Source organism: Triticum dicoccoides, chromosome 7A (assembly GCF_002162155.2).
Source record: "Triticum dicoccoides isolate Atlit2015 ecotype Zavitan chromosome 7A, WEW_v2.0, whole genome shotgun sequence".
NCBI lineage: Eukaryota > Viridiplantae > Streptophyta > Magnoliopsida > Poales > Poaceae > Triticum > Triticum dicoccoides.
Genome location: NC_041392.1, coordinates 389250653 through 389269804, shown reverse-complemented (window position 1 = coordinate 389269804; position 19152 = coordinate 389250653). Strand labels below are relative to the sequence as shown.

Below are 19152 nucleotides of genomic sequence, written 5' to 3'. Positions count from 1 at the left end.
GGAATGAAGATGGGATCGGGTGGGAGCACATTAGCGACAATAATTTTTAGATGAGAGATGGGATCGAGGCCGAGGGGTTGGGGCAAGATTTAGAAGTGTGTGCATGGGTTGCTGAAGTTTCCTTTTTTCCGGGTTGTGCCCTCGTGCATATGTGGATTATTTTCGCGTGGGGGTGGAGGGGTGGGGAGGGAGGAGGATCCATCGGTTGAGCCATCATGATAAGTGGGAAGAATGGTAGGTTGAGCCATCATGACGTTTGATTATTTTTTAGGAGACTTTTGATATTTTTAATACTGAAATGAAAATAGAGATCGTCAATTCGCCAAAAAAATGATCATGCGCTTATTTTCAAACTTTTGGTGGGGCTAGCTTGGGAGCAAACATTGCTCTTACTCGGGATTAAATTACGGCAGGTCGAAGACGATCGGGAAAAGGATCAGACGATCGTCCCGTGTTACAAATCTCAAATCAATCCAACTCCTTCCCGGCTTGGCTTGGCTTTGCTTCGCTTCCGCATGCCTCCTCGTCGCCATCTTCCCAAACCCTAGCCCACGCCGCCCTTTCCCCCGAAACCCTAGATCTCCCTATGGCCTCCGCCGCTGCGGCGGCCCCAGTCGTGGGCCAGGTCGTGGAGCGGTTCCGCGCGCGGCTGCGGGAGGAGGCGGGAGAGGAGCCGGGGGCGGCCGCGGTGGTGGGCGTCTACAAGGAGGCCCTCGCCGAGCTCACCTTCAACTGCAAGCCCATCATCACCGAGCTTACCATCATCGCGGGCCAGCACGCCGCGCTCGCCGCCAGGGGCATCGCCGACGTCATCTGCGCCCGCATCCTTGAGGTGGTTGCTCTCCCTTCCATGCTTTTCCCGAGGGCGGTCATGTTGTATTTTGAGAAAGAAAGGCTTGGGATTTGAGGGCTAGGTCTGCATGAGGAGCTGCTTGCTGTGCTTATTCGGCCGATGCTTACTTGTAGATTTCCGCTGGTGCTAGGGTTTGCTCAAAGTTGAGAAGTTTCGTGAAACTACTGTTAAAGTTTGGGCTTGATGTCCTTTACACACCCTTTGTCCCTAGAATAGTGTGTTCACTGCATTTTCATGCGAAACATTTAGATGCGTTGGTGCTCATGTAGTGTGCAATCTCAGAGTTACTGTTTGTAGATACGTTGCTGGTTACAAATTCGACAGCTAGAATTTAGTAATCACAGTGACTTGGATTTAGGAGTTTTGAAGCAAATAAATGCAATTTGAGTTGTATACACTGTGATCTAATTTGCTCTGTCTATTCTTAATACTGTATTATTTTTCTGATATAGGGTGCATAGTTGGTAATGTGGTTGAAACCCACCTTGTGCATAGGCATTGCGGTTGCATAATTTGGTTGCCAGATACGGCAACTGCTATTTTGGCTAGGAACTTTTGATAGGGTGAAACTGAATAAAATTAGCAGTGGAGACAGTTAGTTATGATGAAAGCTGGTTTTCTGGGGTACTATATTCTGTTCAGATGTCCTGTTGTCGTCAACTTGTAAAATAGGATTGCAGCCTGAAGTGGAAGTGTTAGGGAATAGTATTTTAAAACTATGGGGATTACTGGATTGGATGTGAACTAATTAGATGTTACTTGGCAGATATGATTTTGTCTATTTATGTTTGGTGATAGAACAATGTTTCCTTTTTCTTTTCTGAAGAGGGCATTATGCAGTTATAGATGGAAAAATATGAGAGTTAATCCTGGTAGAATTTTTATTTCACATGCTTGCTTCTATCAATTATCTCTACACCTAAGGTTTGTTTGCATGATAGGCATCATTCTGCAATGTTCTTGCAGGTGCCAGTCGAGCAGAAATTGCCATCTTTGTATCTGCTAGATAGTATCGTGAAGAACATAGGACGAGAATATGTAGAGGACTTTGCCACTCGATTGCAGAAGGTATTTTGTTTTGCATACAGGGAAGTTCATCCCAAACAGCATCCTGCAATGCGACACCTCTTCCGTACCTGGTCGCAAGTGTTCCCTTCTTCTGTCCTTCAAGGGATCGAGGATGAGCTTCAGTTTTCTCCTTCAGAGAATAAGCGTCCTGCCACAACGACTATTCCGCGACAGCCAGAGTCGTTATCTCCTAGGCCATCTCATGGCATCCATGTAAATCCAAAGTATCTAGAAGCGCAACACCAACTCAAGAATGGTACCAAGGTAAGAATATTGTTATATCCGTTAAATGGGACAGTTCAATAATGGCCAATAGTTGGGTGTAATTTTTGGAATTCAAGTATGTTCTTGTTATCCTCTGTGGCTGGCAACCTTTGAGGCTTGTTGCAGATCAAAATTAAAATTGTTGAAGTCAGTAATTTTTAATAATCAGGTGGATCAGCTAGCAACTCGAGGCAGGCAAATGCTTGACGTGGCGGAGGATCATATTAATGGGTTAACAACAAATAGTTTGCGGGGATTTCCTTCCACTTCTTCAAAGCTCCAGGTATTCAGTATTCCATCTGCCCTTTTGCTCCTTTTGTCATATCTTTTCCTTTGTGTTCTACTCCTAGCCTGGCTTCCAAACCTAGGAGCCGTTCTCTGTGTATGAACTAGAGAAGTTGTACTCTTCTCATTTTGAGTAGTTGGTAGTGCTTCCATGCTTTCATCCATAACTAAATTGCACAAATTAAATCGTATTGTCAGTAGCGGAGTACTTGGTGGTAGCAACTTGCAAGTCAGACCTTTTGCATTTTTCACCCTTCTTAGGTATGCAACATATCACCTGCCTTGTCTTGGAAATCCACATAACCGAGTATGTTGGGGCTTCCAACTTACATTATTATAAATTTTGGTAGCATAACAGTGTAAACCGAGCCATCAAGGTCATAAGCAAAGCATTACAAGCAGTCAAGCACCCCACATACAGTCTCATCATTCCAAGTTCTTGTGTAGGAGAGCATATGATGTGGGGCAAAGCCTTATTTGATGCTCAATCTTCACAGCAAGGGGAGAAAACAGAAATAGCTCAAGAAACACAAGAGGATAAACTAGATTGAACAAGTTTCATCACACATGTACTTTACAAACACCCAAACAATTGGTGAATCCTTCTCCCTTAGGATCCACAAGCAACAAATAGGAAGTAAAAGCTCTTCCAAAACATCTAAGAGAGGTGGGGCCTTGAGAGACGTTCTTCTCCAAATCCTAGTGGGAAAGGAGGCCTTGGTGCTCCAATTGGTGAATCCTTCTCTCTTAGGATACCTTGGGAGGCTAGGAGGAGATATGATGACCAAAGCTCTCTCAAGGTCTAGTTATATGCTTTGCTAACCCTAATGGAGTCCAGGGTACAGTATATAGTGTAGGGGCAAAGGAGGGTGGTAGGAGAGGGGTACATGACCTCTTGGCCTGAGTTGCACGCAGGCAGGGGTCAGACGTCTGGGTTGGATGGCGGATAGTCTGTCCGCTGATGCAGGCGTTGCTCCAGCTGGTGTGGTCGGGCATGGAGCGATCTCTAGGAGCCGGACGTGCGGGCTGGAAGCTGGATTGTCCTGGGTCAGGTCGGACGTCCGCGTTGGAGGCCGCAGTCGTCCGGACGTTCGGCCGCTATAGTTTCGGCTGCATTTCTTCCTTGTCTCCTCGCTTCTCCTCCACTATGACTTGGCCTTCTCCCCTCGCTTCTTCATGGTCAATTCCTTGGTACCTGAGTATGCATAGAGTCCCGGTTGTAGGTAGTAGCCATGTCTCATGGGAAGGCATAGGAAGTTCGAAGAGGAGTGAATTCACCTCGGATTCCATGGGCCGGGCCCGTGCTCTAGGCATTGGTCCAATTGGCATTTCGGGTGTTGGCGTAGGATCCATGGTGATGTCGATGGGCTAAAGGTATGATGTTACTTTCCTGATACCACTGGAAGTATTTGAGTTGGTGACGATTGCGGTGGGTGCTACATTTGCTCTCTCACCTCCTAGTTCAATCTCCCTTGGTGATCTCTACGCAATAATGAGAAGTACAAAAAACCTCCTAACAAACATGCACCAGAACTCAAATCATGATTTGGGTCACAACAAATATTGACGAGGGCCATTGCTGGCAGCTGGGAGGAGCTTGTCTGAGCGCAGTTGTGGCTCCAACTCCCAAGGGCTAGGAGCAGGCTAACCCTGATGACAGCATCTTGGTGTGCTGGTATATTTTTTTTTTCATTTTTAGTAGTCTAGCAGAATACCTGCTTTAGGCTAGTTACGTACATACTGCTTACTGACCCAGCAGTAGTCTGATTGTGCTCCTTCATTGGTAGACACAAGGAGACTGTTTCTTTTATAGATTTTCCTAGGGGCTAATACATTTATTTGAGATGACAATCATGTGCTATTTCTATTTGTAAACTCTTCCTCTGTTCTAGGTCATCTGAAGTTCTGATAGCTCCTAGCCTATTACCATTTCTTGTTGCTGGGTTGATACAGCTCACTTTCAGTATTAGCTAGATGTCTTCCATCAAGAGAATGCAAGGTCCTTCAGATTTATTTAGATGAAATGGTATCCATATATTTCAGAATGCATTTGACCCTTTCAGTTTTATAACTTACAATGTAGCATGTCATTTCTACTTATAACGCAAGTGTTGCTTATAATCTTTCCTGGAATCATATGGACAGAGATCTATGATACCATATACTGAAAATCCTGATCAACAAGAAACATTTCAATCACGTATTGGATTGATAAGAAGAGATATGTCCAGATCACCACCTCCTGATGTGCTCCCTAGGAATGCATCCCCAAAAAGACCACTAGAGATGCCGCAGCTGTCTCATTCTGTATTGGGGCATGATCCTAGAAGATTGCCTGATAGAAATGGTTGGTTTGAATGGCAACATGCTTTTGAGGATAGTGCACAACGGCCTTCGATGAGCACGCTTGATGAAGAATATAGGAAACAAAGTGCAAGAGAACTTATTGATGCCTACGGAAATTCTCAAGGCAATGATGCTGATGATAGGCTTCCCAAGATGCAACGGCTAGAATCAAATGGCATGGCAAGTAGATCCAGTGCACAAAAATGGCTCACTTCAGAGGAAGAGGAGTATACTTGGGAGGATATGCGTCCAACTTTGTCCCGAAATAGAAACAACATTCTGTCTTTACCTTCCTCTGAAACTTTGAGAGCTGGATTTCCTGGGCCAAACACTGGGCAGCTGGATTCTGATATTGGGATGCGCAGCTGGCGAAGCCAGGCTCCTCGACCAGCACTAAATCTCGAAGACAGGACTGGTGTACGCTTGTCTGACCTTTTTTTTTATTACAATGAATAGTAACATCGACACAACACTTCTCATACCTTCTATCACTTCTCCTTTTTCGATGATTTTTCTTCTATTGATCTTTTAACCCCTGCTTTGAGATATAATTTGTTTTTCACTTTATCATGATGACAGTTTTATACAACCTAGATCAGCAATTTTTATTAGTGTGTTTGTAAATTTGATTAATTATACAGTTATGTTTTGTGGAAGTATTCTTTGCAACAAATCATAGATTTCTGGCAGCTAATCTAATTATGTACAAAGATATTGTTGTTACATTTTATGACTGAAAAGGGTATCTGTCTCGTATGGCTTATATGTTTTCTTTCATGGTGATTCTTTTCCTTTTGATGGGCTACATATTTGTCCATATGCATCTTCACTACCTGCATACAATGTTAGGGATCACTTGAACAAAACAGACTTTCCACTTCAGCACTTCTTCATTTGGGTTTTGGAACTTGAATGCTATGGAAATGCATATATTCTGTCTGCAAACAAGTTTTTTAACACTCAGGAGTGCATACACCATGCGTAGTAGATTCCAAAGTAGCCTTCTGAAGTTTGAATTCTGAATAGTGCACTTTTTTTTGAGGGAATGCCTTGTGGCTATCTTTATTGCTTCTCAAAATGGAGTTATGTCGTTTATCATCATGGGCATAGTGCAACCAGTAGGGTCTTCATCCCAAACACTAGTTTCAAGAGAAAGGAAACAACTTTTAGCAGTGTCATGGGCTACCTCATTTGATTCTCTTGGACAGTGTTCAGTTTTGACTTCAGAGAAACCAGTAGCAAGGATGGTGCAGTCCTGGAATATATTACTCCATTGCCATAATGTTTAAATGCAACTTATCAATATTTAATCCTTTATCAGTTCAACTTATAAGCTAATGTTGTATTGAGGTGGACCCACTTTACTACCTGTTGACTTAGCGTTGGTCTTTTTTGCAGCATGTTGACATAGCCACTAGTAGGAGATATCCAGGCAATTTTGGTCTGCAAAATGGAGCTATTTCAGAGTACCATAGTTCTGAGAATACCCTTGATCCTGGAAGAATTCTTGCTATGTCAGCTCCACCGTGGCAGCAGACTAATGGCCTGCCTTTGCGAATACAAGCACCTCAACCTTCATCAACACTGAATAGGTTGGCACTGCCCACTGATGTTGAAATGCCTGTCAAGATGTTGGCCACTGGTGGTCCATATGATGCTATGCATGTAGACTTACCCTTGACTAATAGGTCCTCGCCTGCTCCTGCTCCCATAGAATGGCCTCTTCATCATCATAGTCAACCACCACATAATACAAAAGATATTAGAGGTGCAACAGATAGTCTTGAAGTTAGGCCATTTATCAGGCATGGAGTCAATTCATCTGTATTTGTTCCTCGGCATCTATATGATGCATTGGATCGGAAAACTGTAAGTACCGGTAACTTAGCTCAACCACCATACCAGCACCCAGATTTGTTGTCATCGAGTCAACAAAATCAAGGTACAAATTTTGGAAATCAATCTCAGCCTCATGATGTGCCACAGTTTCATCCTCATTCCCATTCCCATCCTCCGGAGGCATTTAGAAGCTTTGCCCCCAGCATGCCTATAGCTCCCCCCCAAAATCCATTCCAAGGACAAGGAGGTAGTGCAGCAGTACCACCAGTTACACCTCTACCAAACACCTTTTCTGTAACACCTACTGTGCAACCCTATGGTGTGTCGTCAGTGTCTAGTTTTGCTCTGCCTCCATTACATCGTGGCCTACCTCCTGCTTCGTTGCAGATGGGTCCATCTTCATCACAAGTTGGTGGGCCTACAACATATTTCTCTGGAATTTTAAGTAACCTTATGAATCATGGTGTAATTACACTGGAGCCTTCTAGTCAACCTCAGGTACTTCTCATGCATGTGTGCATCTTATTACGTTACAGCTATCTAATATTATTTTGTTATGCAGTTAATACAATGATTTTTATTGTATATGTATACATGTTCATTTAGGACTCTGTTGGAGTTGACTTCAATGTAGACCTCAAGGTGCGGAACGAGTCTGTCATTAATGCTCTGTATCAGGATCTCCACAGGCAATGCAAAACGTGTGGCCTTCGTTTTAAATGCCAGGAAGAGCACCGTGCTCATATGGATTGGCATGTTACGAAAAACAGAAATTCCAAAAATCGCAAGCAATCTTCACGTAAATATTTTGTCACCGTGGGGGAATGGTTAAGAGCAGCAGAAACGGTAGGAAATGATGGTGTTCCTTCTTTCGAGCTCACGGAACCAATCCCTGACAGAAATGAAGAGAAAGAAATGGCTGTTCCTGCCGATGAAAACCAAACAACATGTGCTTTATGTCAAGAGCCATTTGAGGATTTCTACAGCGATGAAACTGAAGAGTGGATGTACAAAGGTGCAGTTTACATGAATGCACCTGATGGTAATATTGTTGGTCTCCAGAGGTCGCATTTGGGGCCTATTGTCCATTCCAAATGTCGATCTGGCCCCAGTAATATTTCTTAGGTGGGCCTAGCTGGTGAGTATCTGTGCAATTTCATGCTGCGACCAAAAATGCAAAAAATGATTTGGAGAACATACCATATAACCCTGACCTTGCAACTTGACTATACTATATTCGAGACCATATTTTTTGCCTTCTATACAAGGAACTGAGAGCGTAATTTGTCCTGTATTCTAATACACATTCAGCTGTGGTTATATTTTTATTATACGTGACCTAGAGGAGCTAGACAATAACGCTGAATGTGATACTCCTTTGTTATCTCACTCTTAGTTGATAGTTGATTTACATGCAATATACATGCTCTGTAGCAATATTAGTTGATCAAATACTGCTTCTGTGCATATACATGCTTTGTAGCAATATTAGTTCATCAAATACTGCTTCCTTTTGGTTGGGGACATTCTTTCTGTTGTGTTTGAAGGGTTGTGATTCTTAATATCTTTGAGTGTTTCTGTCACTTCCATGGTACTATTCATTGTTAGCCTGCTTCATAACCTAGATCTTAGGACGTTCTCATATAACTCATGGCATGATAAGATTCCATAGAAGACGTCGTTCAAAGAGGTAACTATGTTGATTTGTTGATTGCAGGAACCCTTGTCCCATTATTTCAGTTTCTTTGGTTGCGGCTAGACAAGACATGTAAAATTACTGGAGAAATCAGATTTTGGTATGCTTAGTTTCCCCCCTTTCCTGTCAACAGTTTGAATAGATGTTAATGTGACAATAGTAGTGTAAAATTGTAAAATACTTGTGTTTTAGTGATGGAGCATGAGTAACTTGCTCTGCAGTCGCCACAGTTGTCGCCTGCGCTGCTTTTACATTAATATATGGAACCCTCTTAATCTAGGCGAAACAAACATGCTCCTGCCCTTTTCTTGTCCCCTTCCTCTCTGCAATCTCATATGCAGGACAATGTCAGCCCACGAGTGCTGGTAACTTCCGAGAAAACCCAGGACGAATGAATCAAGGCATCCGTCAACAGCTCTCCTATACTAATAGATGAGCAAGATGTTGCTGTTGTTTTCTTTGGTTTGTCTTTCTTTGCATGTCTCTGCATTGTAACAGTGTGTGACAATAAATTCTTGGTCGCTTGTATAACTAGTAAGTGTGCACGTGCGACGCACGTATAACCTTGAGAAATAAATCTCCTGTTGCATGTAATACATAGCATGTCAATTCTGCAAAGAGGAAGTTAAGTACTTCCCGTGCATGGAGAAAAAGGATCCCGTCATGATATAGTAATTCTAACTAATATGATAAACAGAAGGCACATGAAACTAATGAGGTTAGTATAATATAGCCAAAATAGCACATCTGCATTGCTATATTAACACACACCTTGATAGTTAGCGAGCATCAAAGGAAGAAATTAAGATAGCTTGAGCAAAATACAAGAATAAGCAAATAATTTGGTGGGTTATATTCTTCATCTTTTGAAACTGGTAGGCCAGAGTTTCATACAGAATAAATCTGATAGCTTTACACTCAATTGATCAAGAATAAGAATACATCTATGGCCTATACATTCAACTCTGTTGTAATATGTACGAAGTCGAACAACCATTTATGAGTTTGTTCTTGCAGCTCTTATCAGGTTTAGTACAAAGGACTAAAGTAGAACTGAAGGAAATCAAATAAACCAAATATGATAGTAGAAGATCGCATGGTACACATGGAGCCAATATCATATCCAGCCTTTTGTATTCTCGCTGATATTTGAGATGTGATTTGTTACTATGGGTGTAGCATACACATTTGCGAAATTATATATAGCATTTGTTGGCACCAAAAATTACTATACACAATGTCGATGTGGGTTATACTCTTGTCATTTTGAAGTTAAACTTTGATCAGCATATATGCAAAGGAAGTGCACGCAGATGAACAAAAAGTCAAATTTTCTTTGCTTTTTGCTGTTCACGGAAGTATACATGCAGTGCACCTACAGACCTTGAATGAAACCATCACCACTTTATGAAGGAAAAAATACCACCCAGTGGATATGCCCACTCTTCTAATGCTATTTGTGCACATCATCTTACCATGCACTTCTAACACACCGAAACAGACTCTTAATTAAACTAACGTCAGTGAGCGTGAAGACCGCATCACAGCAGAGGAGGGCCGCCTGGGCCGGGGCTCAAGACGGGCCATCGGTAAGTTGCATAGATCTGACGGGCGGGTGGTCTGCTCCATTTTAGAGTCTACATTCCTAAAAACAAAACATTTCATGCATGAAAAATCCGAGTCCCCTAGGCCCTAGCGACAGTGGTAATCAAAGATTAATTTAGGATCTATTATCATAAAATAAGAAAAAAGATAAATTTACTGTATGTGCTAGCGGGCATTACCTCAAACACACTGTGTGCACCGTGGTGCGGGATCAGCACCAACAGAACATTGGCGTGATGGCATGGGGAGGACGATAGCTGATGTGTGGCCACCACCTTCTTCCACCTAGGATCCCCTTCCACCTCTCCGGTGCCTCGAGCTCCCCTTTCCTTCACCGCACGGCCACTGCAACCACCTTGACCGTTGTAATCAAGAAGCACAACTTGGGAAGACGATGGCAACGGCGGCAAGTCCAGAGTAGTACGATGGAGGCTACAACGGCTGGGCAACGGTGCTGGCGACGGAGGCGGCGTTGAGCATGATGCGGTCATTCCCCCTAGAGTAGCTGTTAATATGAAGACGGTGGCAGCGGCGACTCCATGGAGGCTGCAGCGGCTGGGCAGGGGCGCCGGCGTGGGAGGTGGCGATGGGCGTGATGCAGACTGCATAGTAGGCCGCGCTAGGCGGGGGCTCCGGCGAGGGAGGCCGCATTGGGCGGGGGCGCTAGCGAAGGAGGCCTTCCTGTGCTGGCGCGCTGCATGCCGGACTTCGTCCTTGTTGTCATCGGGCCGGTGGATGTGCGTGTGGGTTGGCGTCAGGGGTAGCCGGAGAGAAGAGTTGTGGCCTTGATCTGCGGCCGTATGCTGGCGGCGGCGATCTAACCTAGGAGGATGCGATGGACATGGAAAAATAGAACAGGAAGGAGCCGGCAATGGTTTTCGATCGGTTTGAGAAGGAGCTGATTACGCTTTGACGGAACACATATTCTTGGCGGACGATTTTTTGGCAAAGTACGTCCGCCGGAGGGTTTTTGCTAAGCGCTAACGTGGTGCTGTATTAGATTAATCCGGGCTGTTAGATCTGAAGAATTTTGGAAGAGGTAAAAGAAATTTCCAAGGTAAGACTTGAAGCTTCCTTGAACTGAATGTTGGTTATGCAAGCAGTTGAAGTTAGGACCTAGCGTGCCAGTTATGCACTCTGAAGAATATAAACCTTTGAACTTGTCTATCAAGTCAAGGATACATGATCCAACTATCGACATACTTTATAAAATCTGTTAGAACACTATCTATAATAAATATAGCGAAAGCAAGCACTTGTAAGCACAATGTCTGAAAATGTCAAACTGTGTACAAGTCTAGTTTACAATAAAAGTAGAAATAGATTTTATGCACTGTAAATGACAGAATCTACCAACAAAGCTTAAAGGCACGGACTGGCAATATATATTTGTAAACCGAACATGACATAAACTGGCAATATAACCTCACGCCACAGTTTGGAAATAAATATGATGGTACATGACATTAACACTAAAAGTAAGTTAAAGAAATTTCAAGCCATCTGATAAAAATAGAATATCACATTAACCAAAAATCTACCCTGTTTTCACTCTAATTTAAGGGAAATAAACATGTTTTTACATGATAGGAAAGACAAATGACACATGCTCCTTTTCAGTGGCATAGGGCGCTGGACGCGACTGTGTAAGGAGACATGCTCGTACCTGTCGTCGCCGTGTAGCGTTGCAGGCCCACGTTGCCGTCGTTCCTTGGGATGAGAAGACCAGGAGAGTCAAACCAGGAGTCGAGCCGCGAAGACGACGAACACTCAAACAGGTGAACAAAAAGAAGGAAGTGACCGAACTCAAGGAACGGTCAGAATCAAGGTCAGGGTCTGATCGATCATGTGATCCGAACAAACAGGAAACGAGAGATTTGGTTTCCACGTTATTATCTGCCTACATGCAAACATGGGGCATGCCTTTTTCTTATTTCCTTCTATGTAGGCAGTACACAAGGCTGATTAAAAAAACATGATGGCGTAGATCATGGCAATTATTGTTAATTGATATTTTTCTTCTATGTACGCATCACACAAGGCTGAGTTTTGAAAAACATGATGGCGTAGATCATGGTAATTATTGTTAATTGATATTTTCCTTCTATGTACACATCACACAAGGTTGAGTTTTAAAAAACATGATGGCGTAGATCATGGTAATTATTGTTAATTGATATTTTCCTTCTATGTACGCATCACACAAGGCTGAGTTTCAGAAAAACAAATATATGATGGCGTAGATCACGGTAATTCTTGCTAATTGATATGATTAAAATAAGTCTAGATTAGAGCGAGATCATGGTAATTACTGCGTAATTATGATGGCGTAGATCATATGATAATTGTTGATAATTGATTATGGTAAATGATGTGATACAACATTAAGGCAATCCGGTCCATTGAAAGAGGTGGATGCATGGCTGAGATGTAATCTTCCTGCCACAACTCGATTGTTTAATAGTAGTAGAGATTCCACCCTCCTGGATTATTTGTTGTTAAGAAATAAAATCCGTTTGTGCGATATGTTATGTCTTTTTGTAGGGGGCATTTTCCTTAATACACCGATCTGCTGACAAAAAACTTGGCTCTTTTGCTGTGGCGATCACTCACTCATTTGCAGACAAAAAACTCAGCTCTCCATTTAACCAGTATAAGAAACATCTCAAAAAGATAATTGATATACTCTCCGTCCTAAAATAAGTGATACTCCCTCCATCCGGAAATACCCTTGTCATCAAAATAGACAAAAAGAGGTGTATCTAGAACTAAAATATATTTGATACATCCCTTTTATTCATCTTGATGATAAGTATTTTTGGACGGAGGGAGTACAAAGTTAAAACGCTGTATATAAAGTTGACACTTGGATGGAGGGAGTAGTGCTTTCCTTCTCTCCCACAATAAGTGTCTTAATCAAAGTACAACTTTGTATTAAAGTTAGTACAAAATTAAGACACTTGTTTTGTTTTGGGACGGAGGGATTGGTGCTTATTCCCTCCGTTCCAAAATAAATGTTAGTCCTAAAATAAATGTCTCAACTAAAGTACTCCCTCCGTTTGGAATTAGTTGTCTCGGATATAGATGTATCTAGAACTAAAATACATCTAGATACATCCATTTCTGCGACAAGTAATTCCGAACGGGGGGAGTATAACTTTGTATAAAGTTCATACAAAGTTAAGACACTTATTTCGAGACGGAGGGAGTAGTACTCTAACAATTTAGAGTTGAGCAAACATCTCTAATTGATCTCCAAAACAAGAGTTATGTTTTTGTTGAAGCTGCATAATAGAATTCCCAAGCATAACAAAAAAGGTACTATGACATTTATAATAAGAAACGTACCCAATTTAAAAATTTAAATTATGTGTATAATATAGTATACATGAAGATATAAACAAAACAACCTAGCCAGCCAAATGTGCGGGGCACACGACTAGTTTTAACATATTTGAACAGAACTATCAATAGAACTGGAAGCGCCGGGACCGTGAACTCCTCATCTCCGCAGCCGGAGAGTCATATGCGGGACCAAGATCCTGGCTTTGTCGAGGACCCTCAAATAACCCTCATCTTCAAAGATGGTTTTTTTATCACGAAAGTATTGATGGTGCCGAGGTGGCCGTTATTATTGATCGCCTGGGGTCAGCCCTCCTCAAACGCGGTCGCTGCCCTTCATCCTTCTATGTGAAAATGAACCATCACTGCTGCCGCACCGGTTGCGAGCATCTTCACCCCTTCTAACAAGGGTCGTCGCTCTAAGCGCTAGAAGAGCACCTCGGCTCCCAAGGGGCTTGAGCGAAGATGAATCCTGGGCCGACCATTGGCCAGGCCGCCGTCGCCAAGGACTCAATACATGAACCACCTTCCTCTGGCGCCTAAGTATTACTTTCCCTGTAATCTTTTAAACCTTCCTCATCTCATTTTATTTATGCAGTTTTACCTATGAACTTGCACGGCTCCCCCTTCTGTCTTTGCGCCGTCTGCCGAGGTCTTGGGCACTCATGTCCCCATCCCCAAGGCGGCTTCCAAACAGCCACAACCCTTCGAGGAACCTCGCGGCGCTCCTCAACTAGAGTCTTCAGTGGCGGATTTCGCAATCGTCTCTGAGGTCAAACCATGTTGCATCATCGGGTGAGGACTTCACTGGTCACCTATTTTTAATGACTAGGAATTCAACGCCCTCCGAACAATGGATGCCCACCTCAGAGTTGCTTGCATGGGGCTTAAAGAGGCTGTCGACGTGCTAGCGGTGGGTTTGCAAGTAAATGCTAATTTTATGAATCTAGAGTTCTTGGTCAACCTAGTGGCCCTCAAGGTGTATGCGTATTTTAGGCTCGCGGACACCAAAGACAAATTTGTCAAGGGCTTTTGCAAGGTCTACCCTTATACCCTTTTGCATAGCCGAGGAGCTTTTGAGAAGAACGCTAGGTGCAGTAGCCCCCGAGCCACTGGTAGGGTACCAGTACCGGACCAGGGGATCGAAATATCTCATGGTGCTTAATGGCATGTATTTGTATAAGTGCGAAGCCAGTAACTCCCGAGCCTTAATTTGGGCACTGGTGGCCGAATTAAGTATCGATTTTAACTGGCTAACAGTGCCTTTTCTTTGATGTAGACTTCTCGACAAGAGAACAAAAAACTCCTGAAGGAGCTTGAGGTAGACAAGGCTAGCCTTGCCGATTCTCAAAAGGATGTGGCGGACATCAAGAAATTCACTCGTGAGGCTCGTGGTAAGTTTTGTTCCCGGACGACTATTGACTAGGGGCTTTGTTGGGTAGTTAATCTATATACTATTTATTAGCAGCGGAGACTATTGGCGAGCTTGAAGTTGGTCGTTGGGTCCATACCAGGAAGATCGAGGAGCGTAATCAACTCCAGGTGGAGAAAGATCAACCGTCGCTAGAGATTCAAAGACTTAAAATCTCAGCTGGCCGCCTCCAAGGAGGAGACCAGGTGGGCATGTGAAGCTCTTGCAGGTAAGTATCTTACCTGTATCAGCATAAGTCTTTGTTTCGACTTCTACGTAAAACATTTACTATATTATGTGCAACTGACCTGCCAAGGAAATTCGACGAGCCCGACTGCACGTCTATGAAATACATCCTAGAGGCGGCCAAAGAGTTACATCGGCTCTCATAAAAATCCATGGTGAAATTATTCCGTGCTTTGTGGCCAAACGATTCCTTGCCGGAGGTGCAAATGCCTCAAGGGAGCCGGACGTCGGATATAGACGTGGAAGGTTGGTCCTAAAGCCTTTTGAAGACCGAAGTGCCAAGACTCACTACCGTCTTTTGAAGACCAAAGTGCTTGCCGAGGTTGGTCCTAAAGGAGTTAGCGTGAATGAAATTAAGCCTGTTATCAATTATGAGAACGTTATGCCCACGACCCGCTTTTCCGAGCGGGATTGTCGCCTCAACATTTTCTTTGAGAACTTTCGCCTCAACATTCCCATGTTTTATGGAACGGGGAAATTCGGCCTTAGGGTCAAAATTTAAGTCTTACAGAGAGTTATATGATATTGCTTTTAACGCAATTTCACATCTTTGGCAAAAAATAGTTCCTCTATCAATTCCTTTCTGCAGGGGTGTCGTATTTATCACAACCAGCGCAACCGATATCTCGATGCTTTGCTAGAAGACAGCGTTCGGGAACATAATCAACATTAATAATGTAGGTTCTAAACTCTACGCGACTACCTTCATGTTGCAAATGTTGCAAGCTGTTGCATTTTTCACTTCCCTCATGCTGACCAATTGTGATCTTGTGATCGCTAGCTTTCGGCTTCACCCATCTGAGCTACTATACCAGGTTGACCTGAATGTAACAATCATAGAGGTGCTCGCTTTACGCCCTTAGACGAATTGATCGGAAACATAAGGGGTAAGCACAGGAGCCAGACAACCCAACTTGGCAAAACATCTCAAGTCAAATTGATGCATATTGTGGCTTTATAACGATTTTTGCGAAGGCAGTACACATCTATGTGAGATGATACCGAGGATGTATTGGGCTCCCGAGGAAAGCCAAGAAGGTTTCCGAGGTGTCTCAAGAAGCCCCCAATACATGTTATCGGATTATTTTATAGATCCAAGGTGTTTTATGCCGATGAGTTGTTTCTTTCTAAAAGAGAACTCTTGGCTTCAAGTTAAATATTGCGCATTGTGTGGCCATGAGCCGTACTTTGTGTAGTAGATCATTGGAAGAAATAAGATATATTAGTATGATACATCGATGCTAATATTTATTCAAAAAGTACCTTTCAACTAAGTTTTTAAGTACGAGAAAAATAAAAGCAAAAGATCCTCTTAATCATGAAAATGGCACAGCCGGGCAGCGTTCCATGGGTGCGGCTCCAGGCGATTATCCTAGTGTTCCAAATACGATATGCCCCTCCAGTGAGCACCTTGTTGATGATGAACGACCTGCCCCATTTTACCGATAGTTTATGATGATCTGACTTGTCTGGATGGTATCGTAAGACCAGGTCTCTGACATTGTACGCCTTTGCTCGGATCTCCCGATCTGGTAGCGCCGCGCCTGCTGTTCATAAAATGTTGAATGTGCTCGATGTCGGTGCTAAGACTGGTGGATCTCGGGTCACTACTGCAGCAATGTCCTAAGATGACACATGTATAAGGGACCATTCGACCAAAATATGTGCGATGCATGAATCACAAACGATATTGTAATAAAATTGTCACCAATAAAATGAACTGTGTGTGATGGCGGATCCATCAAGCATGATTTAGATAAGAGTTGCGTGTGCGAAACATGGCATATATTTGATCCATACGAACTATTTGTGATGAGCCAAAAAACACAAACGGTTATCCAGGTCCAGATATGTGCGATAGACGGCATACAAGTCACTCGGATGAACTGTTTGCAATGATCCAGACGGAACACAAATGATTTGACTTAACAACATGTGTGATATCCGACAAACAGGTCAGTAATCCGAATTATGTGAGAAGACCGATAATAACATAGACGAATCCTGCTAATAAGTTGTATGTATTGTTGGCAAAGGCTTGTTGGTAAACAATTGTCTGTGATTGCTGAAATCATCACCGACGGGTCCCGTAGTTTAATCGCATGCGATGTGATTTGCTATGTCTGCACAAAATCTATGCTCTTTAATAGAACAACAACATGTATACTTATAAGAACATGATTGCGTAACCAAATTAAACATCTAATTACATAAGTGAATACATATAACATTTGTACACCTTAGTAAACAATTATATACATAATCAATTAGGAGAAAAGATCATCCAATAAGCTGAGCCATAATAAAATAACATGACTATAAACAGTAGGGTAAAACCCCCACTACAACTTTTATTAATTAAAACAAAAAGCATAATAAAATAACATGATGCGATTACAATGCATTAGCATGATATCCACATGAGCATGGGGTGCAACATAATCATTGGGCATATCAATAACAATAAATCATATATCCGAATGAGCAGGGTATACTGACGAGCATGAATATCACAAGCATAACACTATTCATAGCATAACATGACCACTAACATCAACAATAAATACCAAGCAAGAACATGTCAATAATACTACCAAGTAAGCATGTAACCAACTAGGTGCAACAGAACATGCATATCAACGATAATGATAACAGATATCCAACATGCAACAGATGAGCATCACTACCACCAACATGAACTACTACTACCAAGCACGACATACGAAAGTAATACTAGCAAGAATACAAGATGACCAGGTGCATCCGAACATAGCAAGAAGATGAACATGAAACTATAAACATTACTAACACCGATAACAGTAGCAAACCAAACTGATAGTTATTAAATGTTCAAGTAGAAAACCATGGCCACTGCATGCAATCATGCAAGTGGTTATCGTGGCTTGCCTGGGGATGAAGAAACCACCGGGGAGAAGTGCGGAAAGCTCGCGGAACGAATCACTGAAAAAGTTTCTCTCTCGAAGGGGGCTGATTAGGGGCAAAGGAAAAACGGTCATTTTCACAGTGGGACCACCGAGTAAAAATGATGCCAAAATATAGAGCTCGACGAGATGAAGAAGTAGGCTTTGGATTCACCTTAATCGGAATTATGGTCGCGAAGATACGAGAGGTGGAAGTCCAGGGACTAATCTGTAAAGATTTCTCCACAAACAGGTCCCTGGGCTGAAAAACAGAAAGCGTCTTTAGTAGGAATACACATTCTATACAGGAAAGCATATTTTTAGTCGTAGTAGAACCAAAATGCGCTTTCAGAGTTGGGAAAACGTGTTCTCAGCAGAAGTATACACGAGTACGTTTTCCTGAGAGAAAAACGTATTTTCTGAAATACACTTCCACTTAAAACACGGGGGCCCGGGGCTGGTCAGCGGTGTGAGACTTACGGGTGGGGCCCGGGTTTTGACTCCTTCTATCCCCTGTCTTCTTCTTTCTCCCGACGAGGAACAGAAGAGGCGAGGCCGAACGCACGTCGGCGCTGGCCCCAGCGGCTCAAGCCATCTCCGGCCGAGGTAGGGGCACTGGCAGCCTCGGATGAAGGTGCCGCACCCGCCTGGTGCAGCAGCCACGCAAGGGGAAGGGCAGGGTGGCCGTGGCCCGTGGCAACAGGGAGCAGGGGAGGCGGCGGACGATCTTGGGGACGGCGACCACAGCCACTCCGGCAACTAGTTGAGGGGAGTGGGAGGCTTGGTGGGTAGTGGGGAGGCTACGCGTGGTGCTGTAACGGAGGGAGGAGGCGTGGCTCACCGAAATTTAGGTGGAGCCGACCGGCGGCCGTGGTGGAAGAGACGAGCGAGGAGAGCTCCTGGAGCTCCGCCGAGAGGCTAGGGATGGTGTGGGATAGCAATGAGGCCGCTGTTAATGCAAGGAGGGGCTCGAGATGGCCTATATATAGGCGTGGCGAGGTACCCGAGCTGGTCACCGCCGCAGGAGCTCGGCCAAGGCTCTGGCGACGCTCAACGATCACGGGGAGGGACGAGAACACGACGAGGCAGCGGCTCAGTGGTCACAGAGCAGAGCAAGCCAAGGGGACACGGGGAGGAAGTGGACAGAGGAGGAAGACGACGACCATCTATAGCGCGTCCGTGGGCGCGCGGCGACGAGCTCCGACGAGGAAGCTGACGGAGAGGGGAGGGGTCCAGGGCGAAGGGTGACAACGAGGCGGGGCTGAGGGACATGCAC

The 19152-nt window shown here is 43.7% G+C and overlaps 1 protein-coding gene and 1 long non-coding RNA gene across 4 annotated transcripts; one reads left to right on the top strand and one right to left on the bottom strand.

Annotated features, from left to right (window-relative positions):
- The first annotated feature begins 432 nt into the window (after positions 1-432).
- LOC119330932 (polyadenylation and cleavage factor homolog 4-like) lies at positions 433-9603 on the top strand. Of its 3 annotated transcripts, XR_005160323.1 has the most exons (8): positions 446-832; positions 1820-2185; positions 2355-2468; positions 4616-5233; positions 6215-7153; positions 7262-7793; positions 8373-8451; positions 9369-9603. XR_005160323.1 is itself a non-coding variant. In XM_037604075.1 (7 exons), the coding sequence occupies exons 1-6, from the start codon at positions 587-589 to the stop codon at positions 7778-7780; spliced, it is 2802 nt and encodes a 933-aa protein (XP_037459972.1). In that variant the 5' UTR covers positions 433-586; the 3' UTR covers positions 7781-7793; positions 8373-8945. The 3 variants fall into 3 exon arrangements, 2 of the variants coding, with proteins under 2 accessions (XP_037459972.1, XP_037459973.1); XM_037604075.1 differs by lacking the exon at positions 9369-9603 and having other exon boundaries at positions 433-832; positions 8373-8945; XM_037604076.1 differs by lacking the exons at positions 4616-5233; positions 9369-9603 and having other exon boundaries at positions 8373-8945.
- Positions 9604-16192: 6589 nt separating this feature from the next.
- Positions 16193-18903, bottom strand: LOC119328030. Its single transcript, XR_005158811.1, has 3 exons — positions 18357-18903; positions 18052-18138; positions 16193-17943 (listed from the first exon to the last, which is right to left on the bottom strand). It is a non-coding gene; the product is annotated as an uncharacterized LOC119328030 (long non-coding RNA).
- Between the last annotated feature and the right edge of the window lie 249 nt (positions 18904-19152).

Coding starts and splice junctions, on each gene's coding strand:
- LOC119330932 (XM_037604075.1), top strand. CDS start 587: ATGGCCTCCGCCGCTGCGGCGGCCCCAGTCGTGGGCCAGGTCGTGGAG. Junction 2,186..2,354: donor AACTCAAGAATGGTACCAAG/GTAAGAATATTG, acceptor TTTAATAATCAG/GTGGATCAGCTAGCAACTCG. Junction 5,234..6,214: donor ATCTCGAAGACAGGACTGGT/GTACGCTTGTCT, acceptor TCTTTTTTGCAG/CATGTTGACATAGCCACTAG.